Source organism: Mustela lutreola, chromosome 1 (assembly GCF_030435805.1).
Source record: "Mustela lutreola isolate mMusLut2 chromosome 1, mMusLut2.pri, whole genome shotgun sequence".
NCBI lineage: Eukaryota > Metazoa > Chordata > Mammalia > Carnivora > Mustelidae > Mustela > Mustela lutreola.
The window spans coordinates 135,122,963-135,150,085 of NC_081290.1; the positions used below are offsets into that span (position 1 = coordinate 135,122,963).

At 39.5% G+C, this 27,123-nt stretch overlaps 1 protein-coding gene across 2 annotated transcripts; it reads left to right on the forward strand.

The window, feature by feature from the left end:
* On the forward strand, positions 1 to 24,909 carry APELA (apelin receptor early endogenous ligand). 2 transcript variants are annotated; one of them, XR_009353910.1, is made up of 4 exons: positions 1 to 259; positions 1,640 to 1,729; positions 8,210 to 8,285; positions 23,476 to 24,909. XR_009353910.1 is itself a non-coding variant. In XM_059174608.1 (3 exons), exons 1-2 carry the CDS (start codon positions 184 to 186, stop codon positions 1,726 to 1,728), a joined length of 165 nt encoding a protein of 54 aa, XP_059030591.1. In that variant the 5' UTR covers positions 3 to 183; the 3' UTR covers position 1,729; positions 23,476 to 24,909. The 2 variants fall into 2 exon arrangements, 1 of the variants encoding a protein (XP_059030591.1); XM_059174608.1 differs by lacking the exon at positions 8,210 to 8,285 and having other exon boundaries at positions 3 to 259.
* Positions 24,910 to 27,123: the final 2,214 nt, after the last annotated feature.

Here is a 27,123-nt window from a genome sequence, read left to right on the forward strand (position 1 = left end):
GGGAGGCTCGACCACAGCACCAGTAACCTTGTCTGATGTGATCATTAACCTTTCTGGAAAAAGCAGCTGGCCGTTGTCTGAGGCTCGTCAGTAGAATGTGAGGGGAGCCTCACAGATACCGCACAGACTATTCAAGACTGGTTTACGTTGGGAGCTGTTGCTCTACTTCAGGGGGGCAGGAAAATGAGTTTGCAACAATTCCTTTTTGCCTTTCTGCTTTTCGTGATGAGTCTTCTTCTTATCAACGGACAGAGACCAGGTAGGACTTTGATGTGTGTGGACCGAGTAACTTGTTTCTGCCTGTTTGGGCTCGTAGGTGGGAGGGAGCAGGATCATGTTCCTGATGAAAATCACTTAGTGGTGCTTGAGGTACGGGTAATGTGTAAGATTTCAGGAGAATGTTACCTATCCTAGTAGGTCCAGTATTTGAATGCTTTTTTTAAAAGTAGGTGGATTTAAAAATGGTAAATATTTTGCCACTATTTTTTTTAAGTTCAAAGAAAATTTATTCCTTAGCTATTTTAGATATGTTGTCCTTATAAGTAAAAAAGAAAAAAAAGAAAAAAAAAAAGAACTGTTTGGTCTATTCACGACAGAGGTCAACAAACTTGGACAGATTTTTAGGTGAAATACAAAATCCAAAGCAGGTGATTAGAAGAACATGTTGCTGGCTGGAGTGGGGGTAATGTTATTAATTTGAATTAACAACAAAAATCATGTACCAGGTTGCAGATGAAATCTTAAAATAGGTTATGATAGCTGTTATTTCTAATTATATAATTAGACGTCTCTCTTAAAAATGCAATTTTAGTAGTATTGTGCTAATGGAGCCAAAAATGTCAGAAATATTTATGGTCGAGATAGCCTTAATTGACGACACATTTTTCAAAGATGATGCATGCTGCGTCGTTCTTAACCAACAGGAATTAGTAAGCAGAGTTACTCTAATGCACTTTTACTTCAAAACCAAATATCCAAGATTTCAAAGCACTTTGGCAAGTAAAAAAAAAAAATCAGAAGGTTTTCTGACTCAGGAAAAATATTTAAATAGAGGGGCGTCATATTTATTCCAAATACATTAGGTTATTCAGTTGGTAATATACTTCTCCATTTAGAGCAGAAAAGAGTACATAGCTGGTTAAAAATTCAGTCTCTCCTTTTTAGTTGATCAGAAGTCTGATTGCTGAGGTTATTGCAGATGACATCCCCTAGGTTGCCCTTGTACATAAATAAGAGAAAATGCGGGTCAGCAGTTCAGAAAGCAACTTACCTCTTCTTACAGTTTATAGCAATTGCTAATCAAACTTTTCTGAACTACGGAACATCTTGGACATGTTCGTGTAAAATTACATCTTCGATTGATTCATTTCAGAGGACGAAAGGTCCAAGAGCACTGAGGAAGAAGTCCTGTGGAAGGAGGAGGTTACTACAACTAGATCCTGCTATGAACATGAGCTGTTAGGAATATATTCCGTGTTTTTGATTCACAGTAATTTTCAGGTCACAGTCACATCAGAACAAGTAGCAAATAACCACAGTATAGCTTGGATCTAAAATATTCATTTACATTCTCCAGATTAAACAATAATTCATTTTCTGAAAACTGCTCCTAATATTTCCCCTCTTTTTTTTTTCTCAGCTAATTTGGCTGTGAGAAGAAAATTGCACAGACACAACTGCCTTCAGAGGAGATGTGTGCCTCTCCATTCACGGGTGCCCTTCCCCTGAGGTATTTCTGACAGAAAATTATTTTACTACATTTAGGCAATGTTCCAGATGAGATATATCAAAGAAGGTCCATTTATATTTTGTAATATGCGATAATACCTTTAAGGTGATACCATTTCAAGGGACGCATACTGACAGACGAAACAGTGAATGACACGATATGTGAGAATTGTTTTAGTTGTTCAATGAGATAAAGTAAATGTGGGAAAATCTTGATAATTGTTGATTGTGAGTGATAGTATGGGGATTACTACTGTGGTTTTTGTTTAGCAATTTTTGTTTAGCAATTGAAAAATCAGGTACCAAGAAAATGTAATTATGAGAGTATCTTTAAACATATGCTTTTTTTTTTGATACTCAAATCACATTGTCCATAAACATTTATTTGAACATAGCCACATTCAATCATTTACAGACTATTGATGGCTATGCTGTCAATGGCAAGACTGAGCAGTTAAACATATGCTTTAAAAAACACTGAATAGCTCTGTATGCCATCCAGAACAGGCACATTTCTCCCTAAGACCATTGTGTCCTTGGAAAGCATTTGGAGATATTTGCCCAATGACACCATATAAACAATGTACCATCCTCGATATTTTAATGATTTATTAAACCAGTTTCTTTTTCTTGGCAATATTTCTTTTAATGTACAAAACCAATTTAATATTGATACCGACTCATAGAGTTGGTCTTGATGGTTTGCTGCGTCTTTAAGGATAAATTCTGAATAGAATTTTGCTCCTCTCTCCACCCCCCCTTTTTTTCCTTACAGTCACTGAAAGGCCAGTGATTTTATCCACCACCACTACCAGTAACATTGCTTGAATCAATTAACTTCAAACACTGCCCAAGTGTGTATTTCTTCATACTAAAAAATAAATGACTTGGCATTCCATTGTAATTATTTTAAGCTCTTTAATTCTCCTAAAATATATCATCCTTTAAAAAAATGCCATTGAAATAGCCCTCAGCTGGTTAGCATACAGAGGCAATTGCTAAATTAGCTATTCAGTTGGTCTGTAGACTGGTGTGTTTATGGCACTATTCATTCAAGGCACTGTTCATTCATGGTAGCGGTGCCTCTTGTTCAGTAATACACGCTTTCCAAACCTGCTGAAAGTCCCATAGTGGGACATTAAACGAAGGAGCAAATGAGTAATCATTTATCAAGAGGGCTAAGACAAAAAGCCAAGTTTTCTACACCTGTATCTGTAACAAATTACCCTTTGCAATCAAAATGAAAAACAGGTCTAGTGGAAAAATCCAGAAAGATACACTAAGAAATTCCTGAGAAGCCAATTAGTAGGGGCTAAAACATTTTCGATGCTAAAAAATCCTTTGGCATGTGTCGATAATGCATTTCAGTCCCACGTACAAATAGCGGTAAAATCTGTGCTTAGGAGGAGTGGAGAAGTTCAAGACTTTCCCAGCACTCCTCCACAAATAACAAAGGAGAGAGGAGGCGGTCCACAGTAGCAAGGGAATTCCTGCATATACTGAGGAAGATACCTTGCGGAACGCAAATAAAAGCCTTGCCGGCAGCCCCAGGTTGTATGAGCTTTTTGCACAAACCACCTGCCCTAAAAACAAGGGTCACAAGTAAACAAGATAGAGTGGTGAAATTTGAATTGTCAAAGTTAAGGAAAACTTTGTAAACCAAAGGGCAATCTAAAGAAAGGCCACATCAACCATTTAATAAGAGCAGTCCTTGACCAAATTTGGCTGATTTCTGTAAACAACCGCTCAGGTTACAGTATCGATTTTCTCATTTCTGTTTAGATTAGACCAGCCCTGCATTCCAATTAAAGTTCTTCGAAGAATATATAAAACTCCCATTTTGAAATCCAGTGATAGCGTAAGAGCCAACGTGGATTAAATATTAAGATACTTCTCCAGGATCTTGCTCAACAATGCTGTAGTAACAAGCACCACCTTCAGATGTGAAAGCGTAATCCTCATTTGTCCAAATACTTGAACACTTTTTTACATGTTCTGCAATACAACAACTCTAAATCACTAGAGACCTAGGTAGTGGAACTCTAAAGGCAGAACCTCCCTTTCACTTATCCCCCCTCTGTTTTTTCCATGTTTTGTTTGTTTATTATTTTTTATGTAAGCTTTACACCCATCATGGGGCTTGAACTCATGACCCAGAGATCAAGAGTTTCTGTGCTCTGCTGGCTGAGCCAGCCAAGCACTCCTGTTTTCTGCATGTTTTAGATAAAAATCACACATGGTTACAGCTAGGGTCATGTAAACCTGGAAAAGGATAGGTAAGGTAAACAGTTGACTTGGAAGTTGTCCAGACTAACCTTTGAAGTAGCTTAGACTTTTAGCTCCCTCAATAAGAATGTCCTATTATCATTGCCATGTAAATTTTACCAGCTCCTTGAGTCCTTCTCCATGATCCTCAGAGACATTTTTCAAACTGTACAACTGAGTTAATTCAATAGAGAAATCTATGCTGTGTGAAGTTCATTCTTTGAAGATTTTATTTATTTGACACAGAGAGCACAAGTAGGCAGAGCGGCAGGCAGAGAGGGAGAAGCAGGCTCCCTGAGCCCAATGTGGGGCTCAATCCCAGGACCCTGGGATAATGACTCGTGCTGAAGGCAGACACTTAACTGAATGAGCTACCCAGACACCCCTAAAATTCATTCTCTTGATAAACTTTTTTTCTTGCTGGAATAAGTTGGCATCAGGTTCACCCCTAAGTGAATTAGAATGGAGGAAAACAAGAGAAAGGGTGTCAGGAAATCCAAGTTTACAGGCTAATGAGAGAGTGTTAGAGTGGAAAATGAGGTAGGATCCTTCGATTCTAATGATTTTCCTCATTCACCCATAAAATCTCACTATTATCAATGCTTTTCTTTAAAAATACGTACTCTAGGGGGCGGCTGGGCAGCTCATTCAGTCAAACGTCTGCCTTTGGCTCAGGTCATGAGGGATGCAACCCCGAGTTGGGCTCCCTGTTCAGCAGGGAGTCTGCTTCTCCCTTTCCCTCTGCTCTTACCCCAGCTCGTGCTCTCTCTCTTTCTCTCTCTCTCAAATAAATAAAATTTTAAAAATAAATAGATACTCAGGGTGCCTGGGTGGCTCAGTGGGCTAAAGCTTCTGCCTTTGGCTCAGGTCATGATCCCAAGCCCTGCATCAGGTTCTCTGCTTAGCAGGGAGCCTGCTTCCTCCTCTCTCTCTCTTTCTCTCTCTGCCTGCCTCTCTGCCTACTTGTGATCTCTGTCTGTCAAATAAATAAATAAATCTATCTTTAAAATAAATAGATACTCTAGATAACTACATAACCTATTCATACATACTCTATCAAACTTTTAAATATAATCTCTACATCCAACATGGTGCTTGGATTTACAACCCTGAGATTTAGAGTCATATGCTCCAATGATTGAGCCAGCCAGGCACCCAGGTCTGGCTTTTAAATAATTGTGACATATGTTCCTGTTGTAAAATCTTTTCCTAACAGTATGAAAGAATGTAAAGTCACAAATAAAAAGTCTCCTAGTCTAACCTTTGGCCCTTCATTTCCCAGAGGCAATGGCTATGAAAGGGTTTTTGGTAAAGTAGATTTAATTTTTTTTTAATTTAAAAAAGATTTATTTATTTTAGAGAGAGAGCTCCTGAGCAGGGCTATGGGAGAGGTGGGGGTGCGGAGGAAAGAGAAGGAGAGGAAGAATTTCAAGCAGACTGGGGCTGAGCACCAAGGTGGAGCGGGGGGGGGGGGGGGGGTGGTGGATCTTATACAGGGAATCCGGACCTGAGCTGAAACCAAGAGCTGGATGCTTAACTGACTGAGCCACCCAGGCACCCTGGTAAAGGTACATTTTAATACATTATTTTAAGTTGAGACCAGCTAATACTCTCTTGTCACTCAGTCTGATTACCATTCAAAATGGTAAGTACTTGTATATTCTCTATTTCCTGCCTTATTCTTACCCCCGCACAGTTACAGGCTTCCCACTCCTTTGACCAGTCCTCTAGCCCTGCCTACCAATTCTTCCTGCATTTGCACTATTTATTGTCTTGGCCCTTCTCATTGCGTGCTGCCTCTTTGACTGAACTGTGAAAGCCAACTCTCTAAAGCACAGAATCTCTACTTTTGTGAAGCATTTTATCTTCCACGTTAGCAGGGCTTTCTGAGAAAAGCTTTTTTTTTTTTTTTTTTTTTTTTTTTTTTCATAAACTCTACACTCAATGTAGGGCTTGAACTCAAAACCCCAAGATCAAGAGTGGCATGTTTTTCTGAGTGTGCTGGCCAGGTGCCCCTGAGAAAAACTCCTACTTACTTTTAGGCACCTCTGATTCCCATTCGCCTACATTTAAACCTCCAATGACCTCTAGTTTCCTTAAACTTGTGAACCTTTTCCAATTCACAAGAGATAATTTCTATTACAGATAAAATGGAGATCATCGAGCTTTATAAAATTAGACTGCCCTCAGACTACATTTACATCTGCTACAACTTCTGTTTTCTTTTCCTCTTCCTGGGTATAGTTAATCTCTCTCTCTCTCTACACCTCAAGACCCTTGATCTAACAGTCACTCCCTTTCTTACTCAGATGGTTCAGTATGTCAAAACTTGTTTGTTTCCTCTTTTAAGAAGAGGAAAACACGTGCACCACTGACCCCATGGCGCTCTCTAGTGACTAGCCCAGGTTCTTCTCTGCGTAGCCAACTTTCTTGAAAAGGTGGCAGTTTCCTTTCTTACCATCTGCTCCCTGCTGCATTCTAGGAAAGATAAACAGTGACTTCTCAATCCAGTGAACACATTTTGATTCTGGTCTCAGTTATCTTGCTATAGGTCAGATAAGGAATAGATTGTCCTTGGTTTTGATGATACCACGCTCCATTTTTATTGTCTTTAAAACAAATCACTATTCTTTTTAGTACCTGCACATGGTGTCCAACTGCCTACTTGAAATCACTTAGCTGTTCTCAGTCACTTCAAGTTCATGCCTACAGTACATTTGCAAATCTCTGCCATGACCTCTGCATACCCATAGTTTATTCTTGTAACCCAGTTCTCTGTTCCAATATCGTAGATGTCATCAAGAAGGACTTCCCTGCATCTGTTCCCTGCAACACTGGGGCGCCTAGTTGGCACAGTCAAGCGTCTGACTCTTGATTTCTGCTCAGGTCATGATCTCAGGGTCCTGAGATTGAGCCCCACATTAGGCTCCGTGCTCTGTGTAAGTCTGCTTAAGTTTCTCTCTTCTCTGTCCCTTCACCCGGTGGCTTCTCTCTCTTTCTCTGTCTCTCAAATAAATAAATCTTTAAAATAAATACACAATGCAAAAATAAACTCATGTAAGAAAGCAGTACCTCAGGGGCGCCTGGGTGGCTCAGTGGGTGGCCTTTGCCTTCGGCTCTGGTCATGATCCCAGCATCCTAGGAGAGAGAGCCCACATCCGGCTCTCTGCTCAGCAGGGAGCCTGCTGCCCCTCACCTCTCTGCCCACCTCTCTGCCTACTTGTGATCTCTGTCTGACAAATAAATAAATATAATCTTTAAAAAAAAAAAAAAAAAGCAGTACCTCATTCCACCCAAGGTAACTCTGTTTTCTTTTCCTTGTTCATGGTTTGTTTTTCTCCATGACACCTGCCATCTGACTTTGTTACTGTTTAGTATCTGCCGCTCTTCATTAGAATGTGAGTTCCATAAGAACAGAGACTTTGATGACAGCTATACACCCGGTGACTGCCGTAAGCTCCACAGAAATACCTGGCGAATGAATGAATGCACACTAAAGTCTTCAATTCCTTCCACTCAGATATGTCTCGGAATCTGGAGAATAATTGTAGAGCTATCATATATTAGATGTTTACTATGTTTCAAGCTCTGTGCTATGAAATATACATTTTACCTTGACAGTGTAAATCTTTAAAAAAATTTTTTAAAGGTTGTATTTATTTGTGGGAGAGAGAGAGAGAGAGAGCAAGAGAGAGCACAAGCAGGGGGAGAGGGAGAAGCAGGCTCTTTACCAGGCAGGGAGCCTGATATGGGTCCAATCCCAGGACCCAGGGATCATGACCTGAGCCAAAGGCAGAGACTAAACCTACTGAGCCACTCGGCATCCCTCAGTTTTACTTTTTGAGCTGCCCGTACTGTAGTAATCAGTTCTGGTTGGTCTCCCAGGCCTATCATTTCTACCTTGAAATATTTTTAAAAATCTGCTCCCCCTTCATCTCTGTTACCACTATTTTAGTATCTGTTAGAGCTCTCCGGCATGACTTCAACTCCTTAACTCATCACTCCAGCCTCCAGTTCTGGAAAATCCTTTTTTTTTTTTTTTTCTTTTATCAACTGATTCTTCCTAAGCTATAAATCCAGCCATGTCACATCTTAATGAAGTGATTGTCCCTGTAGCCTTCAGGACAGTGAGAACTTCCACAGTTTAAGAAGCGAGACCTTAGGAAATAACACCTCTCCAGCATCCTGTCACCTCTTCTCCACCTTCCCTCTCTAGAATGGATAAGAAAGAATTAACACCAGCCTCTGTGGATTCGAACTCTGACCACAAGCTGACTCACTGATGGTCACTGGTAAGTCACTTTTCTGGCTTAAGATCCTCTTAGCTTCTAAACCTGTAAGTTGGAGCTAGTAATGGTGTTAACTTGGCCATACCCTACCTAGCACAGGGTAGCTGCTAAATTGGTAGGAGCCAGGGTTTATTATTAATATGACTTTCGAATTCATGTTCTTCACCTTTGGCTGTTCCTCAAAGTATACTTCTGCCTGCATTGTCCTTACTTGACGCTTTTCCTCGCTGTTCATTCATCCTTCAGGAAAGCTTCCCCCGAGGTTGATGTCCCTACGAATTTAGATGTCTACATTTTCCCTCACCCTATTTGCGTAATTCTGTCAAAGTACTTGGCCTCACTGCATTGTAACACCTTAATTGCCTGTACTCCTCCCTCTCTTCCTCCCTTAGGATGTAAATTCCCTGAAGGCAGAGGGTGGGTGTTCTGCTTTGTTACGTTAACATTTGTTAAGTGGAGCACCAGTACAGAACAATGAGCCTTAGTTCAAAAGCTGGCCCACAGGTGATTGGAAATAGGGAACTTCATGATTCATAGGTCCTGGAGAAAGTGCGCAACATGCCTGGAGGGGTCACCTGGGGGAGGTCAAGGGAGAACACTGACCTAAAGACCAGCCCCAGGGCACAGGCCAATATTCCAGACTGGGTGGAGTGCTTTGGGATTCCTGGGTTGGGGTCTTGATCGGGTCAATTCAGACCCAAGGTGGGGGGTTTATCCCCCCCAAGGGTTCATATCTAAGGGCTATTGAAAATACAGAGGCCCTGTGAGGCAAGGGAGATTTGATCACAAGGGCCTTTGGGGAAGTGGTACCTAAATTTCCATTTCTTTGCTACTTTGCTGGTGGTTCTGCAGCTGCGCTCCACAGGAGCTTGCCAGAGGGGCTGGTGTCAGCGCAGGACCCCTGCTGGCTGCTTGGTCACAACGAGAGCCTAACACACATTTTCAGCTTTATTTCCTAATACTAACTGACAAACTGAACTCTGAGTAGCGGTCGCTGGCATCTCATCAGGCCTTCCACCAGAGTACTGACCGTCCTTCTCCAGGCCCACTAGTCCTCCCGAGTCTTTCCATCCTCCAGCTAAGATTCTCTAATTCATTATTTCCATAATTGCTGCCAACATCCTAGGTCACCCTTTGTTGCTCTGTCTTCATCACACTGTTCTGGAAGAATGCTGACGTCTCCATCCAATCATGTTCCCGCTGCTGGAGGATACACAAGAAGCCAGACTGGAACCACTTTTATTTATTTTTTTTTTTTTTTTAAGATTTTTATTTAGGGGCACCTGGGTGGCTCCGTGGGTTTAGTCTCTACTTTCAGCTCAAGTCATGATCCCAGGGTCCTGAGATCAAGCCCTGCTTCAGGCTCTCTGCTCAGCAGGGAGCCTGCTTCCCTTCCTCTCTCTCTGTCTGCCCCTCCACCTACTTATGATCTCTCTCTGTCAATTAAATAAAATCTTAAAAAAAAAACACAAGATTTTTATTTATTTGACAGATCACAAGTAGGCAGAGGGGGATGGGGAAGCAGGCTCTCTGCTGAGCAGGGAGCCCAATGGAGGGCTTAATCCCAGGACCCTGAGATCATGACCTGATCATGGCTTAACCCACTGAGCCACCCAGGCGCCCCCTGGAACCACTTTTAAATTCATCCATCTCCCCCTTATCCTCTGGCAAGCTCCTGCTGCATTTCTGTGCTCAGCTTGCTGCCTCATGCTCCACAATCACTGGTCCTTAATTTTTCTTAAAACCTCTGGTTTTAGGCTCTTCTTTGCATTTTTAGCAGCTGACCTTGCCTCTTCACATTGCAAAAAAAAGTCTTCAGATGGTGTATCCCTCAATTTCCCTGCACCAAACTAGAATCCCATCTAATCCGATTTCCACCCTGCTCACCCCAATCCTCCTCTGCCCTCCCACCACCTGAGAAAGCAAGGCCATTCCTTCTCCGTTGTGGGTCCCCTCCCCATCCTTTCCCACTTTAGCAGGAATCTGAAACTGTCCTTCAAACGTTTTCTTCATTCTCCTCGATCTCTGGATTATGTAACAACATGGAGATTGAAACATGGTAAGAGGGCTATGTGGGTGGCTCCATCCGCTAAGGGTCTACTCTGCCTGTGGACCAGGTCATGATCCTGAGGTCCTGGGATCAAGTCCCACATCGAACTGATCAGGGAGCCTGCTTCTCCCCTCTGCCTGCACCACCCCTCCCCCACCCGCTTGTGCACGCACTGTCTCGCAAATAAATGAAATCCGTAAAATTTAAAAAAAAAAGATGCTGATAAGACTACATACTAAAATAGACAACACACAGCCCAGGCACTTCTCTGTGAATGCTCTCAAACCGGTCTTTTGTACTCCTCGTTTCTGATCCACTATTTTGTTTTCTTTTTCAATACTTGGTTATATTTAATTGTAAACCCTACACCTAACACGGTGTCCTAACTCAGTTTGTTACAGGATTTTCTTCCTCCATCAGTGCTCACAGTGCCCTGTTCTCGGTCATGCCACTTTGAAGAATGAAGAGTGGTGGGCAGCAAACCAAGGTTTATTGGGCGATAGCAAAGTCATAGTACTAAGCTCCCAAGAAGGGAGGGGACCCCAGAGGCTTGCCAGTGGCATTTCTAAGTCTTAGGGTTTAACCGGGCTCATGGGCGGGCTGTTTTAATCTGATTAACCCTCCCTGCACCTGTCATCCAACCAGCTTTTTGCCACGTGGGAGAGGGTGGAGGGCTCCTTCCAGGTTGGTAGAAAATCCCTTTAAGGGTGGTTTCCTCTTGGGGAGGGATGTGGGGAAACGGGAGCGTGGTTTCTGCCTGCCTTGTAGCTATCCCTCATCATGACCCTGGGATCGAGAGCTGCATCCCTTGTTGACTAACCCAGCCAGGCACCCTGTCTGATCCATTATTTTCCATTCACACCTCAAGCCACTCTAATCCTTTTACACCTTTTTTAATATAGCCATTGGGGCACCTGGGCAGCTCAGTTGGTGAAGTGGCTGACTCTTAATTTCTGTTTAGGTCATGATTTCGGGGTCCTGGGATTGAGCCCCACCCTCAGGCTCCGAGCTCAGCACAGTCTTGCTTGAGATTCGTGTTCTCTCTCTCTCTCTCTCTCTCTCTCAAATAAATAAATAAATAAATCTTTAAGCTAGAATAAGATAGCCTTCAGTCACCTTCAGCTTTCTAAATTAATGTTTTTTTATTCTTCCTTTATATTTTTCAGAATTTTAACAACTATGTCTGCAAAAATCCCTTACCTTAGATTTCTGACACTATACTGCTTTTCCATCAAGTTCTCAGCTAACCCTCTGTCTCCTAGGTAGGCTTAATCATACCTAAAAGGCTTGCAAGCTCTAGTTTTCCTCTACCCTCTTCTACTCCATTTCAGCCTTTCCTTCTTTCATTCACTCATTCATTCATTCATTTATTTAAAGTTTCAGTATTTTATTTATTCTACTTTTTTTAAGATTTTCTTTATTCAATAAAACCAAGAAAAAATATTTACCAAAAAAAAATTATTTATTTATCTGAGAGAGAAAGCACAAGCAGGGGAAGCAGCAGACGGAAAGGGAGAAGCAGGCTCCCCACTGAGCAGAGAGTAAGACATGGGGCTCTATTCCAGGGGCTGGATCACTAGGATCATGACCTGAGCCAAAGGCAGACGCTTAACCAACTGAGCCATCCGGGCGCTCCATTTTGGTTTTTCATTTTAATTGAAGTGTACTTAAAACACAGTGTGTTTCAACCATTCCTTTGGCCTAAATCTCTTCTTTACACTGACTGATAATACTGGAGAGGGGAGAAGACCATCCAAATGAAAACCAGTAAAGCCTATTTATTCAGAGCTTGGCTTGAGTGAGGGATTCAGCCGCTGTCATTTGTTTTTGGCTGAGGACAAGAGATAAGCAGGGGAGTTGGAAAGTTTTATAGTGAAAAAAGAGAAGGCTTTGAGGTGTGATCTGATTGGAAGTTGTTGGTATGGGGAAGTTGGAGTCAGGCTATCTAGAAATGAGGCTTCCTATGGGGTTGGTTTGGGTTGCATATATGGCTTTCTCTCCTTAGTCCTGAATTGGCATCAGAGTAAAGGGCAAAATTAGGGAACCTGGTAGTTATTGAGAGACTATTGACTATTTGAGGCCAGTTGCTACACAGGTCATGGTTGGGCTTCCTCAACTGGTTGCTACAGCATTTGCAGGTCAGAGTTCTGTTTTATGGTCTTTATGTAGTCTGGCCATGGCCATTGTCCATTTATATGTTCAGTCTCTCTGTTCCAAACTTATTTCCTCTCTAGTTCACACGAGCCAAACCTCACTGTTGTCTGCCTTGTACCAGCTGCCTCATACCTACTTTTGCGTCTCTTACCCATTCTTCATATTCATAGCTTCATCCCGTTCAAGACCCTTTAGTGATTTCTCATTACTATTAAGATTAAAATCAAATTTTTTAAAGATTATATTTTTTAATCTCTGTGCTCAGTACGGGGCTTGAATTTACAACCCCAAGACCAAGAGTTGTATGCTCCACTGACTGAGCCTGGTACCCCAAAATAAACTTCTTTTTCTTCCCAAAATAAAATTTTTTTTTCTTAGATTTTTTTTTTTTTAATTTGACAGAGTGAGAGAAGGAGAGATTGCACAAGCAGAGGGAGCAGCAGAGGGAGAAGGGGAAGCAGGCTCCCTGCTCAGCAGGGAGCCCGATGTGGGACTCCACCCCAGGACTCCGAGATCATGACCTGAGCTAAAGGCAGAGGCTTAACCCACTGAACCACCCAGGTGCCCCCCCCCCCAATAAAATTCTTAATGTAGCCCACAAAACCACATGATCAAGCACTGCTCTGTCTTCCACCCTATCTGACCTGACTCACTAACTGTATCTGTTCTTTTTTCACTTCAGAGCTTTCACACATTGTTTCTCTGGACCTAAGATTAGGATGTTCTAGCCCTTCCCTTCACCTAGTTTATTCCTACTCAGTCAAGAACTTTGATCAAATGTCACTTCACTTGTGTGTGTGTGTGTGTGTGTGTGTGTGTGTGTGTGTGTATGCGCGCGCGCGCTGCCTGGCTCAGTAAGTAGTGCATGTGACTGGATCTCGGGGTTGTGAGTTCAAGCCCCACATTGGGTGTGGAGATTACTTAAAAATAAAATCTAAAAAAAAAAAAAAATGGGTGCCTGGGTGGCTCAGTTGGTTAAGCATCTGTCTTAAGCTCAGGTCATGGTCCCAAGGGTCCTGTGATTGAGCCCTACATTGTGCTCCCTGCTCAACAGGGAGCCTACTTCTCCCTCTCCCCCACCCACCCCCACGGTCCCCTGCTCGTGCTCTCTCTCAGATAAATAAAATCATTAAAAAGAAGAAGAAAGAAATTGTGTTAGAGCTTTCAACTTTATGTGTACTCATTTTTTTCTCTACTAATATTTTTATACATACAAAAACTGTATATATACACACACATAATTTAAACACATGTGTAATGCATTTATTACCTTGCCTCTTTAGGTTGCTAAACTTAGTTGTATTTATTTGTAGATCTGGAGACAGTCTTTTTTTTTTTTTTTTTTTAAGATTCTATTTTTGTAAGTAAGCTCTACACCAAGCATGGGGCTCAGACTCATAACCCCAAGATGAAGAGTTGCAAGCTCTACCAGCTGAGCCAGCCAGGCACCCTGGGAAACAGTCCTCTTGAACCACTCTTCAGTTTCTTTGTATGGACAGCCTTAATTTATTTAACCTGGCTATTGATGGATATTAATGTATTTATGTTATTTTGAACAGCGCTGTGAACATGTATGCACTCATCTTAGAACACTTGTGCATTTACTTACAAAACATTTCTAAAAGCATCACTAGGACATGCATATTTTTTAATTTTTTGGAATATTTATATAGTGTATAATTTACCTATTTTAAGTTGTACTGTACGCTTGGGTGGCCCAGTTGGTTAAGCCGCTGCCTTCGGCTCAAGTCATGATCCCAGGGTCCGGGGATCGAGTCCCTCATCGGGCTCCTTGCTCAACAGGGTGACTGCTTCTCTTGCTGCCTCTGCCTGCCTCTCTGCCTGCTTGAGTGTTCTCTCTCAATCTCTCTCTCTCTCTCGCAAATAAATATAATCTTTAAAAAAAAAAAAGAAAAATTGATTAAGTTGTACTGTTTAATGGGTTTTACTATATTTAAGTAGTTATGTGACATCATGATAATTCATTTTAGAGCATTTTCATGCCACCCCATAATGAAGTATTCATACCCATTAGCAGGCACTTCCCATTTCTCCCCAGCTCTCTGATCCTAGACAACTACTAAACTAGAGATGAAATAAAATTGCATAGAAACATTTTGTTTATCCAGTCATTATTATTTTCACTATTTGGTTATTAGGGATAATTCTCCTCTGAACATTCATTTATAATTTTTTTAAGTTTATTTATAATCTCTACACCCAACATGGAGCTTGAACTCATGACCCTGACATGAAGACTTAAAATGCTCTAGTGACTGAGCCAGCCAGGCGCCCCTAGTTTATAAAATTTTTGTTTGAACAGATGTTTTCAATTCTCTTGGGTATACACCTAAGAGTGAAATTGCTGGTTATTCTCTATTTAACTTTCTGAGGAACTGCCAAGCTATTTTCCATAGTGGCTGTAGTATTTTACATTCCTACCAGCAGTATATATATTCTCCACATCCTCACCAACATTTTTTACTTTAACAATCCTGGGGGTTAGTACAGTAGTCCTCCCCAACCCTTATCCATGATTTTGTTGTCCATGGTTTCTGTTAACCTGCTGTGAACTGTGGTTCTGAAGCAGATGATCCTCCTGATCTGTCTTCAGAAGGTCAGTGGTTGCCCAACATTGTATGGCGGTGCCTCCCCTGCGTCATTCCCCTCACTTTATCTCATCATGTAGGCATTGTGTCATCTCACATTACCACAAGAAAGGGTGAGTATAGTAAGATAAGGTATTTTGAAAGAGAGAGATCATATTCACATAACTGTTAATTGGTTTATTGGTATAATTATTCTGTTTTAGTCGTCGTTATTGATCTCTTACTGTGCCTTATTTGCAAGTTAAATTTTATCATAGATGCGTAACAATAGGAAAAAACATAATCTGCATAGGGCTTGGCACTATCCATGGTTTCAGGTATTCACAAGGAGGCTTGGAATACATCCCTCAGGCTAAGAGGGGACTACTATAGCTCATTGTGATTTTGATTTGCATTTCCCTAATGACTAATGATGTTGAGCATCTTTTCATGTACTTCTGGCCATTTGTCTGTCTTTGGAGAAATGTCTTTTCAAAGTCTTTGCCCATTTTTCTATTGGCTTACTTATCTTTATTGTTGAGTTATAAGCATTCTTTATACTCGGAATACAAGTACTTCATTTGCAATTATTTTCTCCCATTCTGTGGGTTGTCTTTTAACTTTCTGAATGTTATTCTTGAACACAAAAATTGTTAGTTTTGTTAAAGTCTGATTTGCCTGTTTTTTCTTCGGTTGCTTGTGCTTTAGGCATCATGTTTTAAAACCACTGACAAGGAGCACCTGAGTGGCTTAGTTGGTTAAGCATCTGCCTTCAGCTGAGGTCATGATCCCAGGGTCCCGGAACTGAGTCCCACATTGGGTTCCTTGCTCAGCGAGGAGCCTGCTTCTCCCTCTTCCTCTGCCGTTCCCCCTGCTTATAGTCTTTCTTTCTATCTCTGACAAATAAAATTAATAAATAAAAATAAAAAATAAAACCACTGACTAATCCGAGGTTACAAATATAATTTACACCTATGTTTTCTTCTAAGAGAGTCTGTAGTTTTATCACTTACGTTTATGGCTGTGATCCTTTTTTTTTTTTTTTTTTAATTCTTTTTCTTTATTTTTTTAAATAAAGTCTGCCCGAACATGGGGCTCGAACTCACTACTTTAAGATTATGAGTCACATATTCTACTAACTGAGCCAGCCTAGAGCCCCTGATTAAGATCCATTTTGAGTTCAGTTTTATATGTGGTGTGTGTGTGAGGGTCCAACCTCCTATTTCTGTGGTCATCCAGTTCTAGCACCATTTGTTTGAAAACACTATTCTTTTTCCCCCATTTATTTATGCAGGCACTATTGTCGAAAATCAATTGACCATAAATGCAAGGTTTATTTCTGGGCTCTCAATTCTATTTCATTGATCTATATGTCATTCCTTGTGCTAATACTGTTCTTTCATGATTATTATAGTATTATAGCAAGTTTTGTTGTTGTTGTTTTTTAAGATTTTATCTATTTATTTGACAGAGAGCACTAGAGGGAGAGCAAGCACAAGTGGGGGGCAGAGGGAGAGGGAGAAGCAAGCTGAGCAAGGAGTCTGCATGGTCCTGGATCCCAGGACTCTGGGATCACAGCCTGAGCTAAAGGCAAACACTTTAATTGATTAAGTTACCTAAGTGCCCTATAGCAAGCGTGTGTGTGTGTGTGTGTGTGTGTGTATACACATATATACTTTTTTTTTTTTTTTTAATTCATTTGAGGGAAACAGAGAGCACCAGCAGAGGGAGAGGAGAAGCAGACTCTCCACTGAACTGGGAGCCTGCCGTGGGGCTCGATTCTAGTACCTGGAGGTCACAATCTGAGCCAAAGGCAGATGCCCAATCATCTGAGCCACTCAGGCACCCCCTATAGCAAGCTTTTAAATAAGGATGCGTGAATCCTCCAACTTTATAGTTATTCAGGGTTTTTTGTTTGTTTGGTAGGTTTTGTGGGTTTTTGGGGGGGGTTGGGGGGGATTATTGTGGTTGTCTTGAATTTCTATATGAAGTTTAATATCTGCTTATGGGTTTCTGCGAATAGCCAGTTGAGGTACGGAAAGGATTATTGAATCTATAGATCAATATGGGAAGTATTGCCATCTTGACAATTAAGTTTTCCAACTCAAGACCATGGAATGTATGTCCATCTAGTCAGATTTAATTTAATTTTTTTAAACAATGTTTTGTAGGTTTTAGAATATGAGTTTTACACTTACTTTGTTTCTTAAAGTTTATTTCTTTTCTTTGAGTAGTCTCCACAGTGTGGGGCTTCAACTCATAACCCCAAGATTAAGAGTCTCACACTCTACTGACTGAGCCAGACAGGCACCCCTTCACTTATTTTGTCTAATTTATTCTTAAGTATTTTATTCTTTTGCTGCCATTGTAAATGGAATCTTAATTTCATTTTTGAATTATTCATTGCTAATATATAAAAATATAATTTGATTTTTGTTTATTGATCCTATATCTTGTAAACTTGGTGAAATTTTTTATTCATTCTCATAATTTTTAGTAGGTTCTTTAGGCTCTGTTATGTATAAACTCCTGTTATCAGCAAATAGATACTTACACTTCTTTCTTTTTTCTTTTTTCTTTTTTAGATTTCTTTTTTTTTTTTAATGTTTTATTTTTTTATAAACATGTATTTTTATCCCCAGGGGTACAGGTCTGTGAATTGCCAGGTTTACACACTTCACAGCACTCACCAAAGCACATACCCTCCCCAATGTCCATAACCGCCCCCCTTCTCCCAACCCCCCTCCCCCCAGCAACCCTCAGTTTGTTTTGTAAGATTAAGAGTCACTTATGGTTTATCTCCCTCCCAATCCCATCTTGTTTCATTGATTCTTCTCCCACCCACTAGATTTCATTTTTAAATCATCTCTTTACCCAGCTTGGGGCTTGAACTCAAAACCCCAGGACCAAGAGGAACATGCTCTACTAACTGAGCCAGCCAGGCGCCCCTACTTCTTTCTTTCTAGTCTGGATGTCTTTTATCTTCTTTCCTTGCCTAATTGCCCTAATTAGAATCTCTAGTACAATGTTGTATAGAATTGGTGAAAACAGTCATCTTTGTTGTTACTTTAGATGGAAAGCATTCAGTCTCTCATCATTAAGTATGTTAACTGTGGGTCTTTGTATTTGTCCTTTATCAGTTTGAAGAAGTTCCCTTTAATTCTTCGTTTGTTGAAAATTTTTATCGTGAAAGAGGAGTGTTGAGTTTTAACTTTTTTTTTTCCCTCTGTATCTGTTGAGAATATCATGCATTTTTTTGTTTTTTGTTCTATTGAAATTATGTGTGACATTGGAATATTAAGTGGTTGGAGAAAAAATTAAAAATTTGGTAAAATTCACCAGTGGAGCCATCTGGCCTAGGGCTTTTCTTTCTTTCTTTCTTAAGTTTTTTATTTAAGTTTAATTTAACATAACTGTATTATTAGTTTCAAGGTAGAGTTCAGTGATTCATCAGTTGCATATAACACCCAGTACTCATTATTTCAAGTGCCCTCCTTAGGTACTGCAAGTGCTTTTCCCATCACCCAATTGCGCCATTCCCCTACCAACCTCCCCTCCAGCAACCCTGTTTGTTTCCCATAGTTAAGAGTCTCTTACGGTTTTTTTTTTTTTCTTTCTGTTTTTGTCTTTTTTTTTTCTCCTTCCCTTCCCCTATATTCATCTATTTTGTTTCTTAAATTCCCATATATGAGTGAAATCATACGTAGGACTTTTCTTTGTGGAAAGTTTTTTAAATTGCTAATGCAGTCATTTTTATTTGTCATGGGCCCAGTTAGATTTTTTATTTCTGGGGCGCCTGGCTGGTTCAGTCAGTAGAGCATGTAACTCTTGATCTTGGGGTCATGAGTTCAAGCTCCATGTTGGGTGTAGAGCATACCTCAAAAAAAAAAAAAAAAAAAAAAGTTTAAATTCCTTCTTACGCAATTTTGGTAGCTTGTATCTTTTTTTTTTTTTTTTTTTAAGATTTTGTTTATTTAAAGAGAGAGAGATCACAAGTAGGCAGAGAGGCAGGCAGAGAGAGGAGGGAAGCAGGCTCCCTGCCGAGGAGAGAGCCCAATGAGGGGCTCGATCCCAGGACCCCAGGACCACGACCTGAGCCGAAGGCAGAGGCTTTAACCCACTGAGCCCCCCAGGTGTCCCAGTAGCTTGTATCTTTTTAGGAACTTGTTCTTTCATCTAAGTTATCCAATTTTTTTGTACATAGTTCTTCAGAATATTTCCTTATAATCTTATAAAAATGTTACTGTGAGGTCAGTAGTGATGTTTTTGCTTTCATTTCTGAGTTTAGTTATTTGAATTTTTCTTTATTCTTGGTCAGTCTATGTAAGGTTCATTAGTTTTATTGATCTCTTCAAGGACCAGCTTTTGGGTTTGTTCTTTTTCGTTATAGTTTATTCATTTTCTATGTCATTTATTTTTATTTTAATCCTTACTTTTTTCTGCTTGCTTTAGGTTTCATTTATTCTTTTTTTAGTGTGTTAAGGTGAACTGTTACCTTGCTGATACAGATCGGTCTTCTTTTGATACAGATGTTTAGAGTTACAGATTTCCTTCTAAGCATTGTTAAGCTACATCCCATAAGTTTTCATATTCATCTCAAAGTATCTTCTTTTAAGATTGTATTTATTTATTTATTTATTTGACAGAGAGAGAGAGAGAGGGAACACAAGCGGGGGTGGGGGGGGGGAAGTGTTCGAGGAGAGGAAGAGGGAGAAGCAGGCTTCCTGCCCAGCAGGGATCCCAGGATCCTGGGGTCATGACCTGAGCTGAAGGCAGACACCCAATGAATGACTGGGCCACCCAGGAGCCCCCAACTCAAAGTATTTGCTTACTTCCTTTATGATTTCTTCTTTGATCCATTGGTTGTTCAGCAGTGTGTTGTCTATTCCCACGTATTTGTGAATTTTTCAGATTTATTTCTTCCTGATTTCTAACTTCATCCTGTTGTTGAATCATCTATTTGTCCTTTTAATTTGGTCAGTTTTTGCTTCCATGTAGTTTGGGGGCTCTGTTGTTAGGTGCATGTATCTTCATAATTCCTGTATCTTCCTCAGTTGACTCCTTTTATCATTATAAAATGTCTTTGTCTCTAATAACTTTCGGTCTTAAGAGTTTATCTGACATTAGTATATCTGCTTCAACTGTCTTATGGTTGCAGTTTGCATATCTTTTTCTATCCTTTTAAGCGATTTGTGACCTTTGAATATATGTGTGTTTTTATACAGTTAGATTAAAAGTTTGTTTTGTTTCTCATTTTACCCAGTCTGACAAGATCAGCCTTTTGAATGGATTGTTCGTTGATTGCACCTTTTTTTTTTTTTTTTTTTAAGTAGGCTCCACACCCACCATGGGGCTTGAACTCATGGCCCTAAGATCAAAAAATCGCATACTCTCCTGACTGAGCCAGCCAAGCTACCCAAATTCACATTTAATGTTATTATTGATATAGTTGGATATACAGTTGACACTTGAACAACCTGGAATTTCATATTGTATCCTTACAGTAAAGTAAGCTAGATAAAAACAAATGTTATTAAGAAAATCATAAGGGGCACCTGAGTGGCTCAGGTTGTTGAGCATCTGGCTCTTCATGTTTGTTGGTTTAGGTGATGACCTCATGGATTATGAGATTGAGACCCACTTCTGGATCCACACTCAGCACAGAGTCTGCTTATCCCTCTGCCTCTGCTCTTCCCCACCACTCCCTGCTCTTGCTCTCAAAAAATAAATAAAAATCTTTTTAAAAAATCACAAGGAATAGAAAATAGATTTATAGAATCATATCAAAAAAGAATCCATGTATAAGTGGACCTGTGTAGTTCAAACTCATGTTGTTCAAGGATCAACTGTATATCTGATATTTTACTTTTTAGCAGTTGCCCTAGGACTTAAACAGTATACTCATTTATCAGCATCTTCCTCAGATTATGCTATTTTTTAAGTCCATGAGATACAGAAATACCTGTATAGCCATATTCTCCTTCTTTTTAATTTCAGTACAGTTATATACATCTATATATGTTACACATACAAATTTTTTAAAATCATTACTTTCTACAATTTTAGGTCCTTTAAGGCTGAGAGAAGGAAGAAGAAATAAATGTTTATAATAGAGTTAATATATTAGCCTTCTTATTTACCATTTCCAGTTCTTGTCATTAGTGGATTTTTCTGATGTCTTAGTCTATTCAGGGTGCTATAGCAAAGTACCGTAGGCTAGATGGTATTTCTCCCAATTCTGGAGGCTGGTTCATAGATCTCATCTTCTCACATGGTGGAAAGCACTAAGGAGCTCTCTGGTTTCTACTTGGTAAGGGCACTAATCCCAGCCATGAAGGCTCTACCTCATAGTTTACTCACTTCCCAAAGGCCCTACTTCCAAATACCATGACATTGCAAATTAGATTTAAATACCTGAATTTGAGGGGCACACAAATATTTAATTTATACCACTTGAATCAATGTTTCCATTTGCTCTATTCCCTCAATTTCCAGAGACTTCAAAGACCTCTTTTTTAAGCAGGCTCCATACTCAATGTGGAACCCTACATGGTGCTTGAACTCAAAACCCTAGATCAGGACCTGAGCTGTCAAGAGTCCAATGCTTAACCAACTGAGCCAACTAATTATTTAAAGGAGTGGCACTCCTTTAAATAATTTTTTTTAAAGAAAATGGCTCAATCAGAAGAGTAAATGACTCTTGATCTTGGGTTTGTGAGTTTGAGCCCTATATTGGGTGTAGAGATTATAAACAAACAAACCAACTTAGAAACATTTTTTTTTTCACCAGCTAAGATTGTTTCATCAGGAGGAAGGGTCACAGAGCTCCTTGTACCCTCATTTAAGAACCCTGTAGGCTTTGCATTTTTTTTTTGTCTTTTAAGTAAGCTCTACACCTACTGTGGGGTTTGAACTCATGATCCCCAAGAAATCAGGAGTTGTTCACTCTATCAACTAAGCCAGCCAGGTGCCTCTAGGCTGAGTGTGTTTTAAACATGGATACCTAGTAGTAAATTGCTCTGTAGAAAAGCTACGCCACCTTACATTTCCAATAGCAAGTTGTAAGAAGGCTTATTCTACACAGTTTTGCCAACACTGGGTGCTATCAATGTTTTTAATCTTTTCTAAGCTGATAAGCAAGAAACCCATCTCATTTTATGTTCCAAATTTAGGCAGTCTGAGGTGATTTCTAGAAGAGGCATACCTGCATTTTTTACTGCTATTCATTAAAGTTGACACCTCACCATGACTGTCAGGAAAGTGAAATGTTAAGGATGTGGAAGCTTCCAAAAATGAACCAAGAGAGTGCCTCATGTCTTCACAAGGGGGCCAAAACGAATTGCATAGGGAAACCTTGATACCAATGATTGTCTTCCTGTAAAAGATCCATTTTTCTTTTTTAAAAATTAGTTACATGTTGCCCTACCATATATTTAAAAGTATTAATTTAAGTAGTTTCATAACATTAAAAGATCTCTAGGGACCATTTTATCTATTAAAATACCCCAAATTAAGATACTGGTTCTGGAGGTGCCTAACAGATTCAGTCAGTAGAGCATTTGACTCTTTTTTTTTTTATTTGACAGTGAAAAAAAGAGATCAGGAGCAGAGGCAGTGGCAGGTGGAGGGAGAGGAAGCAGACTCCTCACTGAGAAAAAAGCTTGATCCTGGGCTCTATCTCAAAACCCTGTATTATGACGTGAGCTGAAGGCAGACACTTAACTTGCTGAGCCATCCAGGCACCCCAGACGTGTGACTCTTGACTTACGGTTTGTGAGTTCAAGCTCCAGGTTGGGCATGGAGCCTACTTGAAAAAAGATACTGTTTCTGATACGTTTTTGTGGCCCTGCTCCACATAAATTGTCTTAGCTAGTATAAATACCAAGAATCAAAATCCAAAATACTAAGAAAAATAGCTGGGACCGCTCATGTGGGTCACTGAGCAAACAGAGATTAGGTGAAAAATAATTCAATGAAAAAATATCTTTAATAACATAAATCCAGGGGCGCCTGGGTGGCTCAGTGGGTTAAGCCGCTGCCTTCAGCTCAGGTCGTCCTGGGATCGAGCCCCGCATTGGGCTCTCTGCTCAGCTGGGAGCCTGCTTCCTCCTCTCTATCTCTCTCTGCCTGCCTCTCTGCCTGCTTGTGATCTCTCTCTGTCAAATAAGTAAATAAAATCTTAAAAAAAAAAAATAACATAAATTCAGACTTGAAGAAATAAAGGTACTTTTTCTATATTAAAAGGTAAGAAAATACAAAGTATACTGAGAGTTAACGCTCAGTACTGAAAAACATTGGTAAATTTTCATAACTCATTATCTGTTTAAAAAAATTAAGCATGGGTAAATTGGTCTGCTGGATAGCATTTCTTACTGTGTTTCTTTCTCCTTTGCCTTCCCAGTGTGGACCTTCTCTAGATTATCGTACCTGGTCTACCAGAAGAGGAATGAAGGAAAGATACCCACCCACACCATAGTGTGATTGCTTAGAAGTTCCTCTACAAAAAGGAATCCTTTGAAAGCATCTGGGATGGTTTATTAATCTTACAGGATTCTCTTCCCGGTTTCTCTTTAGAGGGGAAAATAACAAATTCAAAAGCAATTCCAGTCTGAAGCACAATTATTTGCTTGTATATTAAAAATCTCTCTTTTTCTGCACATTACTATTCCTAGAGGAGTTAAAATAAAAACACTTTTTAATGTCTTAGTACAAGAATTAAAATTTTTCTTTCATAATTCTGTAATTCTCCACAAGTATTAAAATGTTTGTATACGTTTGTATATGTTTGAGTGATTTTTTTTCAAAAATGCTAAATCTCTAATCAAATGCTTTGACCGTTTGGCTTTACAGAATAAGGATACATTAATTGGTTCATTGATTATTTATATAGTGAAACTAAGAAAGAAGCTATTAATTGCTATCAATTTTATATTATAGGTTTTAATGTTTATGAAAGTATTTTTTTATTTTGAACAATACCCATAAAGTCATAAAAGAAAGTTTGAAATACTAAGATGTTAATTTCTGAATCTGTCTCTCATTATGTAATTACAAGAAGCCAGTGCTTTATTTCCTTCCCAGTGTGAGGTCTTCCCAAGTTGTTAAATACACTCTTAATTTGTATTTATTAAAAGACTAAAGTTAGCTCAATGCCATAAAGTTTTTATTTTACTGTAAGTAAATTCCAGGTATGAAATTTATGAAATCTTGATTAGAAATTTTGCTTATAAACATTGTAGAGTGGAAGAAACAATAAACCATTAACCCTTATTTTGATAAAATGGAACCTTGGGGGCACCTGGGTGGCTCAGTCTGTTAAGCCTCTGCCTTTGGCTTAGGTCATGATCTCAGGGTCCTGGGATCGCGGTCCATCCCCATTGTGCACCCACCCCACCCCCCACCCCCAGGTGCTCCGCACAGCGGGAGCCTGCTTCCCTTCCTCTCTCTCTGCCTACTTGTGATCTCTGTCTGTCACGAATAAATAAATAAAAATCTTTAACAAAAAAAATAAAAGTTTGGGATTGGTATACTATAAAGAATTGGAGATAGAAATTCTGAAATCACAGTTTGTCTCCCTTTCATAGTTAATTAATGGTATCTTTTGGAATGGAAAGTACTGTAAAACACTGTAATTAACTTGAAACACAAAAGATGTTTTATGAAATGTATTACCTCATTTAAAATTGGGTACTTTGGGGGAAATTCTAAATAATTTTCTGGATAAATTGTAATTCCTTTACACAAGTGCATTTCAGTAGAAACAGAAGCTGTTATCAGTTATATTTATGTTTAAAACATGTACTTGTTTTAAATAAATAAACAAATAAATAAAACATATACTTGTTTATATATTTTGTATCAACAAAAGAAAAACAATTCAGTTCAGGGGTGCCTGGGTGGCTCAGTGGGTTAAAGCCTCTGCCTTTGGCTCAGGTCCTGGTCCTGGGATTGAGCCCCGTATTAGGCTCTCTGCTCAGCAGGGAGCCTGCTTTCTCCTCTCTCTCTCTGCCTGCTTCTCTGCCTATTTGTGATCTCTGTCAAATAAATAAATAAAATCTTAATAAATAATAAAAAATAAATAAAAATAAATAAATAAATAAATACTACATGGGGCGCCTGGGTGGCCCAGTGGGTTAAGCCGCTGCTTTCGGCTCAGGTCATGATCTCGGGGTCATAGGATTGAGTCCTGCGTCGGGCTCTCTGCTCAGCGGGGAGCCTGCTTCCTCCTCTCTCTCTGCCTGCCTCTCTGCCTACTTGTGATCTCTCTCTGTCAAATAAATAAATAAAATCTTTAAAAAAAAAATACTACAGTTCAGATACTGTCTTATTGAATACAAGCCAACACTTTTTCAAGTACAGATTCAAATTCACAAAGCTAAAAACTAGCCATATCATTGTAATTAAATGGTTGCAGATTTCTGCCCAAACAACTGTAAGTTTTCAATAAACATTCAAGTGTCTAGTTGTCTTAATTTTGTATAAGAAATGTTCAGAGTGTTGAGCACAGCATGGCAGAAATGCTTCTGATATTTATCTTTATTTTCATTTTTTATTGCTTTCAGTTGTGGCATTTAAGGTTACACATCCTCGATACATACCCTGCCACTGCAAGCTTTTTAAATTACTTAATTCAGGATTACCAGGGTAAGGGCAAAGATTCTTTCAAAATCTATAAAAACTCAACAACCAGTCATATGTACGCTGGAAGTTGCATACCAGAACAAATCCATGATAATGGAGCCAAATTTAGTCACTGATGAGATGAAGGGGAAGACCAGAGGATGTCAAATATGTATACTTTAAACCTAACTTCCCCTATGATTTGATGTTTGTTTCATTATTTTTTATAAAAGTTCTTTGTAATTGCTAACATTTTCAGAACACAAAGGAAAATAGATTTTACATAGTTTAATCAAGATGCTTAAGGGGATCAGAAGTAATGGTGCCACCCCTATTTGAGGCCATGAGGTGAATCAGGGAAGTGGAGCAGATGGCAACGCGTGGACCAAATAAGAGTCGATCCTTCCCTCTTGGCTTAGTTCCTTCCAAACTGAAATCAGTGCGGTCTTTGGTTCTATTTTTGCACTATTTTTATTCCTTCCCAGAGCCAGGACTAGAATATGTGGACACAAAATTTAAGGGCGTGCTCAAAACCTCACTAAACAAGTAATGGTTTAACACCATTTTTAAGAAAAAAACACCAAAAGAAATGCCTGATGAACAAAATATCAATTTTTAAAATAAAGACAGGATCAACCAAGCCATGTTAAGAGCCTGAAGCAAAGGGAAAAAATGAGTAATTCTAATTCAGTAAGAAGAACCTTATTTTAGCATATTAAAGTTGCATTCCAGGCTTTGTTTTTTCTCTTTGTTCTCACTTCCCAAAATGACCTCACTCTGTAAACCCTAGGTCTGTATCCCATTTTCCATTCTTGGCTTCCACCCGGCCAGAATGTTCATGGAAAGAACATTGGATACTAGCTGTGGCATCTTTTTACATCTAAGCTCTCATCCTACTATAAAATCATAATTGGATTCCAAGGAGTCTCAGTAAGTGGTGGTGAGGTTGGCTTGTCCCTGTCAACTGCTCTGCAGAAGAGTCTTCAGCCTCATCTGGAAGTTTGTTATTTGATTGTACGCTGAGAATCCACAAGAACTACCTATGCCGCCATCTCACTACATACTTAGGAATATTACAAAACTCAGTTTTTACAAGTTCTCATAGTACCATATATCAACCGCTTTGTGTCACTTGCTATGTAGTAAGTGGCTATAGAATATTCTCAAAAGTTTTTACTTTGGTAATGGGTAAAAGTAAAGAATATTTTGGTATGTATCCATTTTTCTATTTTTAATGTAACATGTCCTGGGAGCATGTGTTACTGTATTAGTTTCCATACTATTTTTTCTTCCATTGAGGTGTTAATAAAATTTTTGTGTTTCATAACTCAAATAGTTATGCTTAACTAAGTACAACTTGTATAAACTGAGCCATAAGTATCATGGAAAGTTCAAATAAAAATACATCAAGTAAACCAAAACAAAAATA